The sequence below is a fragment of the Hetaerina americana genome, unplaced genomic scaffold (assembly GCF_022747635.1).
Source record: "Hetaerina americana unplaced genomic scaffold, ioHetAmer1.1.p SCAF_9, whole genome shotgun sequence".
NCBI lineage: Eukaryota > Metazoa > Arthropoda > Insecta > Odonata > Calopterygidae > Hetaerina > Hetaerina americana.
Window position 1 is genome coordinate 33400965 of NW_027287538.1, and position 18683 is coordinate 33419647.

The 18683-nt window shown below is 35.6% G+C and overlaps 1 protein-coding gene across 3 annotated transcripts in view; it reads left to right on the plus strand.

The window, feature by feature from the left end:
• Positions 1–18683, plus strand: part of sas (stranded at second) — a 178894-nt gene that overhangs the window by 153832 nt on the left and 6379 nt on the right. For 2 of the 3 annotated variants that reach the window (XM_071597510.1, XM_071597508.1), the window contains exons 4-10: positions 2580–2707; positions 7086–7679; positions 10470–12425; positions 14836–14913; positions 15900–16041; positions 16395–16606; positions 16749–16918. In XM_071597510.1, coding sequence (XP_071453611.1) covers positions 2580–2707; positions 7086–7679; positions 10470–12425; positions 14836–14913; positions 15900–16041; positions 16395–16606; positions 16749–16918 — 3280 coding nt within the window. The remainder of the gene's footprint in view (positions 1–2579; positions 2708–7085; positions 7680–10469; positions 12426–14835; positions 14914–15899; positions 16042–16394; positions 16607–16748; positions 16919–18683) is intronic. The other variant, XM_071597509.1, reaches the window with a different exon arrangement.

Genomic DNA, 18683 nt, shown 5'->3' on the forward strand with positions numbered 1-18683 from the left:
CATTTGTGGACTTAAAGAAAGCCTTCAACTATGTGGAATGGAACAAGATGTTTGGAATGCTGAAAAAACTTGGAATATATTACGAAGACAGAAGAATAATCCATCAGCTATACAAGAAGCAAGTAAGCCACAATGTGGATGAGAGATGGAAGCCATATAGAGAATAAAATTAATGAAGGAATTAGACAAGGATGCAGCCTCTCACCTGCACTGATCAACATGTACATGGAGGAGGCAATAAGAGAAGTACAAGGCATTGGATTGAACGGAATTAGTATCAATGGAGAAGAGATGAAAATGCTACGCTTCACTGACGATATTGCAATGATAGCAGAAAACCACAAGGATCTTCAAAGGTCACTAAACATATTGGATCAAGTTCTACAAAGATACAACATGGACATAAATAAGACGAAGATTAAAATCCTAGTATGTGGAAGAGAGAAGCAGTATACAGTAGTCACACTGAAGGACAAAAATTAGGGCAGGTGGATTCCTTCACCTATCTCAGAAGTACCATCATATGGGATGGAAGAAGTACTACAGATATCAAGCAAAGAATAGCTCTAGCTAAGAGAGCATTGACAATGAAAAGAAAACTGCTGTGTTCAAAGAAGATAGAACAACAGACGAGGAAAAAATACGTGAAAACGTGGAGGGTGGCACTCTATGGATCAGAAGCATGGACCATTAGAAAAGTAGACCAGAAAAGACTAGAAGCCTTCAAAATCTGGTGCTGGAGGAGGATGCTTAAGATCAAATGAAAGGATAAAATAAGAAGTGAAGAAGTACAGAGAAGAATAGATGAAGAACTGACCTTATGGAACACCATAGATAAAAGAGTAACCAGATAGATTGGCCACACCCTGAGGCACGATGGATTCATGAAGAAAATAAGGAAAGAGGGAAAAGTCCCTTGTGGAAGGTCAAGGGATAAAATACCAGTAAGTAAGCCAACTAGCCTCAGATAGAGTAGGATGGAGGGCCGAAGTCAACCAATTTCAGTATTGAACGACCATGGATGATGATGACTATGAATCAACTATAACTGTCACAGCAATGAAGCCAAAAATATAAATCGACTTTATTATCTTGTCAAATATATAAATATCTCATATCAAATATTTGGTCTAATACTGCTTGGATATTAACTCGAATGCCATCTCATGGAATGTTGTAGAATCAAACTCTTAATTGTACAGCCACAATATCACCAAAATTTTCCAGAAATTTCGATTTATCATTATCAAAATATTATCTGTATTGACATGATGAATCTGAAAAATATTGAAATGAAGAGCTGGGGATCAGGTTGGTGTGGGATCTAGTATAGTAGATTCCCACACTAAGGGCTCAGTTTTGAATCCTGGAGGCAAGAAAATTATTCAGAGGGATCCCCGATTCTCACCCCTACTTGGATACCATGTTAAGAACACTTCAACTGGAGTATGCTGAGTATTGAATTATGGATCCCTCGGAGGCTTTCATTAGGAGTAGGCTAATGCAAATATTTGGTTTCTCTCCAATCTTCCAGCTATTACTTGAAAATCCATCCTACTTCTACACAATTAACCACCAATGGTGCCACCAATTACTTTAATTGATGTGTCTACAATAAAGGATTGAAAATTCAGCTCATCATCAAAACCCTAGTCCAGTCTTGACCATAGGAATTCGGTCAGTTGGTGCTGACTGTTCCTTCATTAATGTCAGTGAAATAGGAAAATGCTAATAAATATTTAACTTTAATATAACATTTTTCTAGGGCATTACCAAGTGTGAAATACTACTCTAATGGAACTTTCTCATTCATTAGTTTCCAAGCTGATATTTGGTCAACTGAATAGTCTCCAGTCATTGACACTCAGATATTTTCAAATTTAGAAATTTTCTGCTTTATGGCTTACTTAAGAATGCTTATCAGCGATTTCTATTTAATATTCTATGAGAATTCTACACCATTGAGTATCATGAATATCTTAAATTTAGCAAGATGAATCTTCTATAGGTGTAGAACCTAAAAGGAGTATTTACTTATCATTTGGAATGTTTAAAGTTCTATTCTCACTCTTGTTTTGGACAAAGATGCTTAAAAGATTAGCTATCTCTGAGAAAGTCACAGGCATGGACTTAGCATGACGTCTGAAAATCAAAGAAAATTATATGAACCAAAGTTGCTGAAAATCGTTCGTAAATAGCTAGAACTGGCTGTTGATGATGAAAAGTGCCAAAAATTGTTTAAAATAAGGAGTCTCCACTGATGAGCATTTTTATTAGGAATAATTACCTGATTTTATTTAGCTATTACCTTCAATGTAAACCTAGCCAATTTGGAAGGGTAACTATTTTTCAGAAAGTCTTGAAATACTCATGTAAAGGAAAAAATCGTTTTAAATTTTTACTTCCTTCCACTTTTACTAAAAACATAAAGCTTATATTAGATTATGTGAAAATTTACTTTTGTTTCATTTATCAACTAAGTGGATTCTATCAGATTATCAACAAAACAGAGTCCTTTCATTAAGTTGTGAGATATGACAAGAATACCTTGTAACCATACTTTCTTATTTCTGCAACAGGTGTGAAGAAATGCCACAAAATATCTCATCAAAGTGTTTCACGATACCAGACCCACAGGATATTTGCTGCACTAAGCTCCTCTGTGATGTTACTCTTGGAGATCAAGATACAAACCCTAATGTCCAAGGTGAATGGCTTTTGGTAGAAAAATTATAGTAACTATATTTTACATTGCATTTCTTTGCATTTTAAATATCTTCTCTTAAAATAGTTTACTGCTTTTCATCAATTTAAAATCTGCAAATATTTGTATCCCATTATTTTAACAAATTGAGTAGCTTCAGGCATGATGTGGTGGAAGTCGAACATAATAAATAACTGATCGAAGCACTTTTCCACTTGATATCAAATATAATTAGTATTAATGGAGTGTTTATATATATATATATATATATATATATATATATATATATATATATATATATATATATATATATATATATATATATATATATATGATATGGAATGTTTTTCGATATAAGGTATTATAGTATGTTCAATGGAGCACGTGCTTATTTTGTACAAGCATCAGAGTTAATAAATAAAGTTAATGGTGCATATTTTTGCTGTGGGGCATACATATACATTATTTATAGCATGAGTTACTCAATATTTTAATGAATAATTAGTCATTGCATAATTGACACCAATAATATCATGTGTTGAGACTACATATTTGTTTATAGTCAGCATTGAACCTCCTGAGACGGAGGTTCAATGCTGTCTTTGTTCAATTTTGTCTAACATGTTTGTCAAGGTACTTCAGTTTTTAATATCAACTCCCTAATTTGCTTATAATCAGCTTGATGTTATGGGTAGTCCATTTACTAAAGTATTGCTATGCTGGATATCATGAAGATGCAGGATAATTGTATACAAAGGATTGAAGGGGTAAGACCATTAGTTCCAAATTTTGTTTGCACATTTATAAAAATGTAGTACACATACATGTGGCAGGTTTCATGCTTTAAATAATGTATAATATATATATAAAGCAATTTATCATTTTCTATTAATCAAGTAACGCATGCCATAGATCTTAATAATTTGTCGTAACATCCAAATTACCATCAGTTTAAATTATCTTGTTGTTTTGGCTTTTCCCATCTAAAATTGGTATTTTTACACAAATTCATGGAACTGAATTATAATTTTTCCTCAAATAGGATCTTGAGTTTTTTTTTACAAGATTGATTTGCCAATGCACAACATTTTCCAAATATCAGCTTCCTATTTTCAAATATCCTAATTTGAGGTGGAATACTCAGCAATGTATGTCAAAGGGGTGCCTTATATTTGCACGCTAAGAATATTTCAACTTCTGTAATAGGATTCCTCATTAGCTTAACTGGTTGAAACACTCGGCCAAACATCAAGGGATCCGAATTTGAATCCCGGTCAAGGCCAATGATTTTTTCACTCCAAAATCTTTGCATTGTGGTTGATAGATAGATAGATAGATAGATAGATAGTTTTATTCGCCATAGAACAATACATAATTGTATGGGCTTCGTCAAAAATTCAATTACATCAATTGTATACAGGTTCTTAGGAATAATAATGTACATGACATATATGAGTATTAAGGATTTAAAAAAGTTGAATTTCCTACATTGGCTCTTTCTGTGTACTCTTGGACGCTATAAAAAACATTATTTAAAAAGAAATGTTTTGACATTTTTTTGAATTTATTTTCTTGGGGGAGTATTCGTTTTAACTCTTCAGGAAGCCGATTAAACAGTAGTCTTCCTGAAACTTCTGGGGTTTTTTTTAGTACTGCTACTCTGCAATGGCCATTATGAAGATTTTCCTTGCCCCTGGTGTCGTACTTGTGAACGTCCCTATTTCTGATCAGTGAAGGTGTTTTCGTGCAGGCATACAATATCACATTATACATATATATATACTGGGAATGGTCATGATTTTGTGACATTTGAAATACTCCCTGCAGGATTTTCTTGCATTTAGTTTAAATATAACCCTTAACGCACGTTTTTGAAGTGTGAGTATTCTATTGATGTTTCCATGTGCTGAACTCCCCCAGCAGACAATGCCATATCGAGCTATGGACTCAAATATACCATGATATACTGGGATTAATACTTCTGTATTACAATAGTTGGCAAGATTTTTTAAAAGGAATAGGGCTGAACATAATTTTTTACTACATTTTTCCAATTGAAACCTCCAGCTTAACTTGTTGTCTATTTCTAAACCCAATAAAGTGGTATGTTCTAACTCAGAAATCAATTGGTTTTCTATTTCTACAGAAATATTTGACTGAAGGTCTCCGGGACTGAATTTTTGAAATACACGAAATTAGTGAGATTGGCCTGTAATTATTCAGTTGGTCTTTGGCTCCCTTTTTGTGTAGTGGAATAACTTTGGTTATTTTTAATTCTTCAGGAAATTGCCCAGTTAGAAACGATTCATTGGCTATATTGGTAATAGGTAAAGTGAAGGATTCTTGACAAAGTTTTATTAGATAATTTGATATGCCATCATGCCCACTGGATTTTTTGTTTTTTAGTTTCTTGATTACATTTCTGACTTCATTTTCTGTGGTGGGATTTAAGTAAATTGATTCACTAATGTACATTAATTTTTCTATGCTATCATTTAGAATGTTTTTCTGCGCTGTTGTTTCGCCAATGACATCTACGAAGAAATTATTGAATTCATTTGCCACATTTTGAGGATCTCTAATTTCTTTTCCATCAATTGTTATTGAGAAGCATTTATTTTTCGCGGGCTCTGATATTTTACTGGAATTTTCATTATTTACTACAGACCACAACGCTTTTGTTTGATTGGTAGAATTCGAAATAATTTGTTGGACATGGTCATTTTTTGCTTTCCTAAGCAGCATCCTGTACTCGGACTTCATTTTATTTCTTAAGGGTACCAGACTGGCATCCACTTTATTAGCCTTAGTTAAGTAGTTAAGCCTATTTCTAGCAGTCAGAACCTCATTTGTTATCCAGTTATATCCTTTATTTGCAGATTTATTTTTTATGGCTAGCTTTTTCAATGGGAAACAAATATCCCAGTAGTACTCAATAATTGATTGAAATTCTTTGAACTTGTTTGTAACTAGAGTTGCATTTAGTACTGCTGCCCAGTCAACACTCTTCAACTCCCATTTAAATAGATTCATATTTTCCTGTGAGTATATACGTGTGTACACTGTATCTGTGTTTCTGTCACTTCTATCTGTTAGAGTGTGTGCGTTAAATTCAATAATTTGTACATGATGGTCTGAGATAGTAGTTTCCAAAACTAGAGATTTGAAGTTATGCTCTGGTAGATTTGTAGCTATGTTGTCAATAACAGTTTCTGAGTGAGATGACTCTCTGGTTAGGGTAAAAATAGTTAGCTGAACACTGTAGCAGAGAAGTATTTCTTTTAGCTTTTGAGTAGAGCTGTTATCTTTTGAGACATCTATATTCAGGTCCCCAGCAATGATAATTTTATTGTTTTTCTTGACAACTTTCTCAAGTATTTTATCCATTTTTTTGAGGAATTCATCGACTGGTGAACTTGGAGATCTGTACAGACCAATAAAAAAATAAGTTTCATTTGTCTTGGGCCATTTGCACAAGGTTATTTCAAATCCCTTTTCTTCGCCGATTCTATTTTTTAAGTTTTTATAGGCTCTGGTTACTGATTCAAGACAAGTTTTGGCGAAAAATGCAACACCACCACCTTTGTTTCTTTCCCTACAGAAATGATCGACAAGAAAATAATCCTTAAGCTTTAGACTTTTCATTTCATTATCTTTTAGGCCGTGCTCCGTTATACAAAGAAAATCCGGCCTCTCTTCCTGCAATAGGATCTCAATTTCCAGCTTTTTATTTGCTATTTATTGAATGTTTTGATTTAGAAGCTTTACAGAGCAATTTTTTGTGCAATCAACTATATTTTTTGTATTTTGATTGGGGGTACTGATTATATTGACACGGGCGGACTTATTATATTGTAACAAATATTTAGCGGTTGACTACATTATAAGTTACTGTTATGACATCCCTAGTAGTTTCTTGGGATTCTGTAATATGTTTTTCATAATGCATTATGTAATTTTAGGATTAGCGGGATTTTCAAAGTAGTCTATGGGGCAAGGGCAGGTTTTCCATTGACCTTGGTGCTACAAACCACTGTACTCCCAGGTCCTGACTTGAATTAGTCCTATTTAGTAACAAAATGATCTTATACTCAATACCTCATGTTATAATAGCTCATTCCTTGGCTGTGGATACTTCCTTCATCCCTACATTTTAATCAAAAATCTCTATTCTTTACCTACCCATACCTCTTTTTCTCAACATTTCTTCCCTCTATTAGTCTTCAGCTTTCCATTTCTCACTCCTGGCATCTTTCTTCTGCTACAGTATCTTTAACTTCAATGTTTTCCTTTCCATCCTTCTTTACCCCCATATTTCGAAAGCCTAAATGAAGAAAGTCTGTTTGCATCATTTCTCTTTCATAAATAATTCCTTCAACAGAATCTAAATGGTCAACAGATGCACCCTCAACCACCATGCTCCCTGTGACCCAACACGACAACAAGGAGGGTTGCACTCACAAAGGCCGCAAGTACTCGCATGGTCAAGAATTCCACGATGGTTGCCAGGCGCTCTGCATCTGCTCTAATGATGGGAATGTTGAATGTGCCCCCATTCACTGCCCAACTGACTCTGGCCTTGATGTGCTGGACCCTCACTGTGTTACATGGGAGCCTGTACCCTTGGAGCCTGGTGAAGATGAAGGTGACAGCCCGACGTGCTGTCCCGAGATGCGCTGTAAGGACAATGGCTCATGTGAATACGCTGGACAGCGTTTTGACAACTTCGCCGAGATCCCGGCCTCCGTGGCTGATGGCTGCTCCGGGCACAGGTGCTTCTGCGAGTTTGGCAACATCACATGTGGAGGTGGAGGCGGTCCTACCAACTGCCCCCCTGTTCCAGCACACCCCCCGGGGACCTTGGAGTGCCTGGGTGGGGGTCTGGGTTCTGCTGTGCTCGCTCACCCCCCAGGGGACAAGTGCTGCCTGGCCTGGGTGTGTCCTGAGGATGTCGACATGCATTCCAGCGACAAAGGTTTGTCCTACAGAGGCTCCAGGATGGGCCTTCTCAAGAAAACTTTTGCGGTGACAGTTTCAATTAAACTGTCACCACATAAGTATTTGCACTTCAAGGTTGCAGGCTGTCACTAAGTTGCTCGTTGCAAATAGGGGCTTCCAGATAGAGCCAAAATTAGAATTGCATTTTAATGGAATCAGGATTGGTGTGCTAGTTAGCATCTACCCCCCATTTGCTATAAACCATCACTTGAATGATGTTGGCATAGCACTTTGTGTGTCTCACACCACTACCTGATACCAGCAAAATAATGCACTGGCCGAGTTACTCTCATTCTTCTCTTTCTACTGAATTCTAGCCACAATCTCAGTTACCCAACATCTTATCCCTTTGTTCAAATGACTTCTTTTGTGAAATATCTTTCATAGTAACCACCATTGAATCTCACATTAAATGGCATTTTGGGATAAAAATTTCATAATTTTAGGATTTTTCATATCAAATCAGTGGGTAAATCAATGTAGATGCCAGTGGCATGATTCTCCTCTGAAAATTATTCAAAGTTATATCACAACTTTTTCTGCTTCCACAACTTTTGTAGTTATCTTTGTGGTTTGAATTATCAGATGGATAAGCACATGAGTTCATTTGTAGAAGCATATGCACTTTTTAGATCAGTTCATCTGAGAAGCTCCTAGCTGCAATCTGTGTGCCCTGTATAGCTCTGAGTCAAGCCTAGTTTACAAATAAACATGCATTTGATGAATTGGAGATGCTTGGTAACTGCTTTGCATATATGCTGCTGATGAAGAGTTGGTCAAAGCGCTCCAAAGAAAGTTGCTCCACACACATATATATGTACAATTACAGATCAAAGGCATTATCGGGAAGTAAAGCTCCAATATGGAAATGGTCAGTCTTCTAAGCACTTCTTCCACTCAGTTTCAGATGCACTAAAGCACCTTCACAATGACAGCACTTCAAAAGAGCTTATAATCAATGAGGCACAAAGTGAAAACTATTAGAATCATGTAAGAACTGTGGGTTAAATGTACCCTAATTCTTTTTCTTACTCACCAGAACTGTTTTCACCTAGATAACCCTGGACTTATCTAGATGCAGAATAGTAGTGAAATATTAAAAGGAAAAGCAACTCAAAAAACTCATAAATATAAACTACATAATGGGTATTATCATTCAATGAGAAAATATACATGTATATCTTAAACAGTTCATTAGTAATAACAACTACATATGTAGCTCTTTACTTCATCACTAAATATCTTGAGACTGGTATGAAAATATAAATATCCCTAATTACCTATCAATTATTTTTTCAAACTAGAAAAACCTAATGTAACTGCAATCCAGCAATATGGACTTACTTTATTGGGCAGTATGATTATACACAAAAAACCTTGATGCCATAGTCATTCATTAAACTTTCTCAATAACAATCAATGTCATATATAATTTAATTTTGTCAATTGCTATCCACTTATTTCATTGCAATATGAGATGCATTTTGTGAGGCATAATGTTTCAATGCAATGGATTTCATTTTTTATGATTTGAGGTAGGTTAACCTTTTTTTCAGATTAGCATGGAATATAAATACTACATGCTATATATTTATTTAGAACCAGAGTCATTACTTGGAGTTTATGCTATTAAATAATAAATCATAAAAATAGCCCAGTATTCCTTCCCAAACTTCCCGTTTTTAGGTCATCATAAAAGAGTAAAATACCAATACATATTTCAATTCAATGAAACAATAAACCAATATTCATACTGAAGCACCAAGTTTCATTCATGCCTTTAGAATTATAGCCATGATTGTTCCTAACAGATGGATTTTTTATACTTGATGGAATAGTGATCAAAAAACACATTTGGCTCAGGCAAAATCTTAAATGTGAAAGAATTGATGATGAAAGGGTACCTAGTTTTTAGTTAGCAACAATTTTTCTACATTTTCATTGGGCTTGGGATTCAAATGTAACCATTATCCAAATAAAATCATCCTATCATCTGAAGTAGAAAATTCTCCTTTGAGAAAAGCTTAAACTATAAAAAGTATTTGATTATTATAACACAGTCTCTTGAATGTTCAGTTCCCAACACCTGCCCCATCATACTAGGTGTATAAGCACTGAAAATATGATTTTTTTGTTATATGGGAAGAAATTTTAAGTTTTGTAAATCTAATAATTAGGTACGTACATACTTAAAGTTCAGCTCTAATAAAAACTGCTTTGATTGTTTTTCACTACAATCTAATCCTTCTGCTGTCTTTAATTATTCAATTAGGCCATGAACCCAATAAAAAACAGCATTACTGTATGTTACTAATAACTGAAGTATTGTGGTTAAAAAATCAGAAAAAAAAGATTACCGAGGTGAGTAGCTTCAATTATCCTTAAAAATTCTATATGCATTCATATAACATAAGGCAAACATTTATACCATAAAGTTTGCAAACGAATCACACTTCCCAGAATAATTTATTCCTTAATTCCAATGCTTTCATTCTATTCAAATGACCATTGTGACAAAATATAATATTTCAACTTGACTCTTTTAGGATTGTCACTCTCCTGCCATATTCACCATATGTTTGGCTTTATATGTGTACATCTCTTCCACCATATGCTTTTCCTCATTCCAAATAATATAATGTTCTCTGTGTTCATTTTCAATCAGTGAGCTTGAGATCTCTCTAACTGCATCAGTAAGTTCTTGGACTTGTGAATTTTCCCATGGCTTTCCCATGCACTGCCCTTTACTAGCAATTGGTAATTGCAGGGAGTATCAACAGTTCTGCAGAGGGTCCTGTACCTGAGGTTATGATGATTCCCCAAGTGGACAATGTGACTGTATCGACTGATGACAAAGCACGACCATTGACAGCAATGCATCCCAACACCACTCTCCTGGAAAACGTTAATGGGACAGAAATGATGGCATCAAATATGGAAATAGATACAAAGGACAAAATTATCAATGCCACCAATGAAAACAAAATGACATCAAATATCCCTTTACAAAACTCAACTGATTCTCCAAACATAACAATGATCGGTGAAGTTACATCACAAGATATGACAGCCGACATCCATTCCCAAAAGTTAATGACTTCTACAACCATGACAGTGACTGATGAGGACAATGCACAAAGCACCACCCTTCCACCAAAGCCTGATGTTGATGAACATAAGGAGGATGAAAGCACCAAACCTCCCATCGTTCTCATCCCTTTCCAACACCCAGATAATACAACTGAGCTATCTCACACACCTATCATCATGACCAAAGAAACAAGCACTATGGCATCAACAGAGCCAACAACAATGAAGCCAGTTGTTGCAGATGACAAGCCAGCATTCCAAAGCCCATGGGGAAGCCTTGGAGGGAGGGCAGAAGGAAAGGGTGAAACAAAACGCCCCCAACTCCCTGGCCCTATCCAGATTCCAGAGGAGGAAGACCCTTACAGTTTTTGGTATGGACCAACTTCTAATTTGCCCAAGAAGAGTGAGACCTCTTCTGAAGTCCCATTTGCTCCAGACTATCATGGACCCTTTGCAGCCAAACCAGATGAACCAACAGATCTGTTTAAACCTAATCAAAATGAAAAGCACATGCTGACACCCAGCACCCAGCAAAAACCAACTGAAAGTGTTCAAAAGAAACCAAAACAGCCAGATGACAGCCTGCCCATATTCTTGCGATATCCAGTCCAGTCAGGAAAGAAACAACGCATTGACCCTCAGAAAAGCAGACTGCCGGAACGCCCTACATCTCCTAATGCCAACGATTTTGAATATCAAAGCCCATTTCTAGGAATACCTCCATCTGGTCCTGGGGACCACATATTCTTTCATCCCCAAGGTGGAAATACTAAACAAGGAGAAAATTTTCCTACGAGGCCCAATGGATTGAGCAAGAAACCTGGGAACATTCACGGGCAGCAACTGCCACCCTTCAGGCAACCGACGACCAAGTTTCCCGTGGAACATGGTGGGTTCCCTGTGCCACTGTTGATCCATCCTGGGCAAAGGGTCCCCACCAATGGACCGCCAAATCAACACCCACATGTGCAGGGGCCAGGAAATCGGCCCATTCTAGGTGGAAGGCCAATTGGTGGCAATACTGTACCACATCACCAACAGGGAGGGTCCCCACCACAGGAGCACTACCAAATACAAGACCTCGAAGGAGGACCAGTGTCTCCCGAGATAGCACAGCACATCCTCTGGGCCCTTCAGGGAGCGAGACACCCACCAGGAGGTGATCAGAGGCCCCCAGGCCCACCACAGCAAGACCAAAGGATACTGCCTCCTCAATCACCTCCTCCTAGGGGACCGGGACAAAGAATACCAGTGCCGCAGGATGTTTTCTTTCATGTGCCAAGTGGATCCGGTCCAGTCATTCACCCCACGGCTCAAAACCAAGGTGTTTTCATACAAGCCCAAGACCCAACGAATTACAGGAGTCCACCCAGGATACCACCAATCCAGAATGGTCCGCCTCATTTAACCCACACCCCTCCTCCTGGTCCACCACCTTTCCTGCCAGGTGTGGAACCTGAATTCTTGCCACCCGAACTGTACCACTTGGCCTTTGGAGGTGAGCACCCTGACCACAACAACAGGACAAAGCAAGAGACGAATTCTCCATCCAAAACGAACAACGAACAACCTCATATGACTCATGACCATGCACACCTGACTGAGGATCTTCCTCTCAATCATCCTGGTACAGGTGCGTTCATGTTTTGTTAATCCTTCCAATGCCTCTCTATGTGCTTCGCATGCGCCACCATGAAATGCAGAAAAAACCTGTTCTCTTGCATTAGTTAGAACACCTTGTTATGCATTCCCTTCTCGGATTCCAAAATACTGCATGTTTGAATTCTCACTCATGGTCTAGGTACTACATTTGGGTTAATACGGTTGGTAAAAAAATCACCTATGTTGGAACACCTTAACTAGCTGTTGACTAAAATTATAGGCTCAAGAACCTATATTGTTCATTGTTTAGACTCTGATAAAATAAATGAGTTCCACACCCCTTTGAAATATTAACGGAAACTTGAAAGTATCACATTAAAAATTCTTAGAGGCATAGTTCTCTTCTAAGGTCTGTAAAGGAAATATGTCTGATAGTTACTTCTGTATGAATCAACTCCATCACTTGAGCAAACATTATGGATAATACAGATATATAAAAAAACTACCACATCCTTCAACCTGAAGGTAATTTAATAGGTGAGGTAGAAAGGCAGCTAATACTGATAAATTAACTTGTTCAGCTTAAGGAAGTCAGTTCCTTTCCCTGTGCACCCTGTAGCCTCCCAGAAAATCACATTGTCTGATAAATATGCAGTTGGAAGTACCTATCTAATGACATCAACCAGATTTGAAACTCGACTGTATCCTCTAATGCTCTAGATTAGAATTTTATGTCACCACCTATACATTTCATAAATTTTATTCTTCAGATATGGGCTTTGTTAAAGCTTCATAAACATTAGGAAGTCAAATTGAGTCAACTCACTGTACAACCAACCAATCACACCATTATTAAATTATAATATTCAACATCCTGGATATTGATAAATAAAAAACACCTCTTCCTCTTCTTACCCATGTTTATGAGAATTAGAGTTAATTATGGTAAAAAGAGACAATATACAGGCATACAGTAAGTCATTATTAATTACTTGATTATGACAAATTATCTAAAAAATAATACTTTTTCATTAATAACCAGATTTATATTCATGACATTATTGTAGCTCCAATGACAGGTTTTCTCCAAGTTTATCATAATCAAGTTAACATATTATGGGCAAAAGGCCCAAAGCTCCAAGGCTCAGCAGATATAAGGTAAGAAAAATACCTAGGATAGGCTATTCACAAGATATTCATTCTTAACTGTAGTTTAGACTGTCACACCATTCTCAGGGTGGAAGGCAAGTTCTAATGTGTGTCTATCAAAAAGGAAATTGAAAATTGGTGGCTTTATTGAGTTGAAATAAAGAAAAACACATGGAAGACCAGTTTAGGATATTGTTTGTAGGAGACAAAGCAAAGCAGAACACAAAAAGTCACATAGGCTATCATAAAATAAGGGTTGAGGTTTTTAATCCATGGTGATGTTATGCATAAGCTGTTACAAACTAGGCATCTGTATTGAACCATGCTTCCTTAACATTCAGCATTTTCATCAGAAATGTTTCACATATATGTGGGAGTATGGCTTGGGAAATTCACTCAATTGCATGAATAGTTTGGTTGGTGGTTACTAGTTGTATTAAAGTTTGTGAGATTTTCCTGTACCTTATTGGCTGTTCAGAAACTTAAACTTTATGAAAATAATTACCAAACTTCGTTAAACCAACTTCTGAAAGATGTTCATAGCGGTACTTCATACCTTCCCTCATTCAACCACTTCTTGGTAAACATGTTTGAAAAGGAAGAGAAGTGAGAGAAAATACAAATTTGATTCCAAGAACCAAAAAACTTTTTCTGGATAGGTTAGACAAATTAACTAGGTTCTGAGCCTGTAATCTGAGAAAACATTACACACTTATATTGCTGTATCTTCTTGGGGTAAAATACTTGCTTACATATAATTCACATGCTTATCCTGCACTGAGATAACAGAAGTTCAACATTTTAAAGTGAAATTTATCCCTTATAATAATTCAATAGAAATTGTAAATGTCAATATAAATTAAGGATGAATGTGATACTTAAATATTTTTGAATTCAAACTATATCAATTATAACAAAATAATTTTCTTTATATTTTTTCAGGACTTTTATAGAAACCTTGATAAGCAAATACCTTTGCTTTAGTTACAAATGGTCAGGTAGATAAAAAATATATTAAATGCTGAAATCCAGTGGTGAAAGGAACACTAATTGCATTTTCATTTTGTTTTTATTTAAAAGATATTACTCATATTGGTTGATTACATGCTTTACTTCCAACAAACCTACTTTTGAATTCAATTGATAGTCACATTCCTTCACTCCCATATGGAAAATTATGGAATAAGTTATATTTAAATTATTAATAACAGAGTTAATGCCATAATTTAGTTGAATGAAATAGTATGTGCTTGTATTTTACTTGATAACTAAATTTATATGCATGTTTATAGACTTTGGCCGTCCTCCACCACCACCACGGTTTCCAGATGTGCCCCTACACCCTCAACTTCACCCTCAGCTACACAATGGTTTGTACGCTTTTTTATTGAGTGAACTTGAATTTCAATTATGCCAAATGTAACTGGGTCTTTCATATCCTTAAATCTCATATCTCATAAGAGAAGAAGGCCTTATGCACAAACATATTACCAGCTCAAAGTGTTGTCTTGCCCAAGTCAGCCAGTAACTAGATACCTGCTTTGTTGACCATGAACCCCCAAGTTAAGATGCTGAGGATAATTTTGAAAAATAATATATAGTATTCTACTTATTTATACATGTTTCTCACTTCATGATACAAATGCATCAATTGAAGTCTATACTTATATTTGTTTTTAATGCTATGCAAAGTGGCACTAGGTAGTACAATTGATTTTCATATAAAGACAAAAATGTCTCCAATGCGCAAAAAGCGAATAATTTTTGCTGTGTTGGAAAGCCCTTACATGTGCTTGTGATATAGGGGTGTAGGTAAACTTCAAAATAAAATTCATTTGTAATACTTCATGAGTGGCTTTCACTCAAAATTAACTGTGAAGTAGATTATAAATTTTCAACAAATGTTTCAAATACCAAATGAAAGCATAAGGAAGGAAGATTGCTTTTACATGCATTTCTTCAGGGTGCCCTAGGTACAGCTAGCACCCTAGCCTTATGCAACTATTAAACCATGATAGTGCTGAATATTTTTTCTGTGTCACTTTGACATTTTCAGATATATGGTAAATATTCTACATAACTTTATGATTAAATGAAATCAAATTACCTTCAGCGCTATCAATTCCAAAGGAAAATATGGTTTATATATACATATTTATCTTTAAAAGATGCCCACATAAGGATGTTTATCAATATTTTTACATTGAAGGTTTCATGGATTAGAAATTGAAGTCAAGAAAAATTCTTGAGGAACTATTATGGCTGCTTCTGATCTTTTGTGTTAGATGAACAAGTTTTGTTAAAATACATTTCGTGAAATTGCTTTTTCATTTCAATTTTTCCTGCCTTTCCCCAGTTGGTGGGAGTCCACCTGATGAAATCACTGTGGATGCTGCAAACGTGCTGCCTGATTCATCTGTGCATCTGGTTTTCTCCTTACCCTCACTGTTCGTGGGGCTGCATGGCCAAGTGGAAATTAGCTACACACAAGATCCATTGTGAGTTCTCTAAGTCATTTTTATTTTATTCTTTTATCACTAGTTTTAGAAATGCATTTATTTTAACCTTGATGTGTGTGGCCTAAGCATGATATCCTCTTCATATCTGTGTCATATCTTTCCTGTGCTCAAGTAAACTTAAAATATTGTTTTTACAGCTATTATTTCACAAGTCTACATTCAGGCCTTGACAACTTTCCTTTGCTTCCTATCATAGAAAATATTTTCTAAAAATGAAAATTATTTTAAGGCATGTTTCTCAAATTTTTCAATGTCTCTCCTGTTTTCAATTTCAACTGTAGTGTAGAGTATGTAACTGTAATGATTGTTTCATGTCAAAATATATTTTAAAGGAAAGAAGATCCAGCCACATGGGAAGGAAAAGAAATTGTTTCTACACCTGGTGATTTGATTGAGACAAGGCGATTGGAGTACACTCTTCCTTCATTCAATGGGAAGACAGGGCTTCAGCCAAATAAAGTCTACAGGATAAGAATCATGCTCCTTTTGAGAGATTTAAGAAACTCTCCATCCAGCCGCATCTTCACCGTACAAACACCTTCCGGTAATTTTTATCTGCTCTTAATTTCCATTTTCAGTGCTGAAGTTAATAATAAGGGATTAAAATTGCTGATTCATGAGTAATGTATACTTTATGTATTAAATATAGACTCTTTCTAACACATTAACTTACTTTTATTATAAAGGAAATCAAGTCAATACAACTCAATTACCATCCCAAATTGAGGTTGATGTAGAGCTGGGAATTGCTGAAGTAAATGCAACATGGGCTAGATTTGTTTGGCGGAAGTTCAATGATTTTGAACTACAGTTCATTGATGGAGTGCAGCTTCGATATAAGGAAATTGAAGGAAAAGTAAGTTTGTATGGTATTGTAAATAAGTCCTTTCTTTATCTTCAACATTAAAGTCTATGGTTGTTTCTTCATGAAGTTTCTAATAGTGGTCTGAATTTTGGAAAAATTATGTCTTCGCAAAATTTAAAGTCTTGGGTCAACTCAATTAGGTTTGTATCAGGGTGAAGTGAGAATCCATTCAAGGCCCTAAATTTTCACAGAGGAGAGAGGATTGCTAACTACATACATTTTCAGTTAGTGTGTCCCATTGTGATCTTAAGATTTTACTTGGGGTGCAAAAGTATTTATAAATCTTCCTCAATGGGGCCATGAACTCCAGGCTGACCATGACTCTGACTGGACGATGAACTCTGAACAGCTAGTGCATGAACTCCCATTCATACACCCAGATTAGAATATTCTTAAGTTTATCTCCAATACAAAGAACTTTGAACTTTTACTATGTTGCACATTTTTCAAGTTAGTACAAATATTTTTTTATAAATACCTGAATCTTCATTTCTCTAACTTGGAGTACCATCAGGATTATAATCATGAATCAAATTAGTCTGTGACTTTGTATTTTTTATGCTACCCAACAATGGAGCAATGGCCATGGGCACCTGGGATTATATAAAAGATTTGATGTCTGTATATCTTCCATTATCCTCATGATGATCTCATAAGAAAAGCAAATCTCAAATGTTTAAAAAAATATAATTACAGCTTACCTCAAAATTGTCTAATGTAATAGAATAAAGAATGTGTGAAATCCTCCATTTAAATATAAGCATTTAATAAATTGAAGAGGTTAGAGTTCACACAATGTATAAAATTTTCAGTTGCTTTCCCTTCTATTAATTCAAATTCAAAACATGAATTAGATCAAGCATAACAAATGTTCCTGATACGGTGGCCTCTTTGTTTTCATTTACAATCAGTTCATAAAGTACTTCCTTAAATGCTATAGTCCTTTAAGGTTTCCTAGCATGCATGCCCATGTCATAGGTCATGGAGTTAAAAGAATACATATGTAGATGAGCTAACAGATGCCATTTAAATTCTGTAAAGTCATTTGGAACATATAATCTCAAACAGAAAGAGCCTAATTCTATTTTTAGTTAATTTTTCAAGACATCCATCTACTACCATCCAGTAAAAAAATGTTATGGCTTTGTGTCCCCCAAATAATAGTGTTGCATTAATTTTACATAATAAATGATAAGCACCAATTTTCATTTTGTGTGATACTTAATGACTTTATTGTTTTAATTATGGGTATAATAAACTTCTTATGAGTAAAACCTGATATTATTAATTAAATTTGTAGCCTCTATGCATTAATTCTTCTCAGTGAAAAATTAAGAAGCCATTCATTATTTTCTTCATGCACAGCTTTAAAAACACTACATATAATGTACTTCTCCTATGAAACTTCACACTAAACGACTTGAAAACCCAGTTATTCTGGAGGGTAGTAACAGAAGTATGCAGGTTTGAACCTCTGCCTATACCTACCTACATATTTGTTACCTGAGTTTATGGTGAGATATGAACTCAATTATCAGAGCACTTCACGAACAAAATGCTTTCACTAAAGAATAGTTTTATTTAATGTACCTTAGGATTTAAGAAGTCACTTTATTGAAATACAGCAAAACTAGTTAAAAATTTTAAAAAATCATCTACACCTACATCTACATTATACCCCATAAGCCCCTATGGGGGCGTGTGGCTGGGGATGTTAGGTAACTACCCATAAAATTAATACAACCAAATGCAAAAC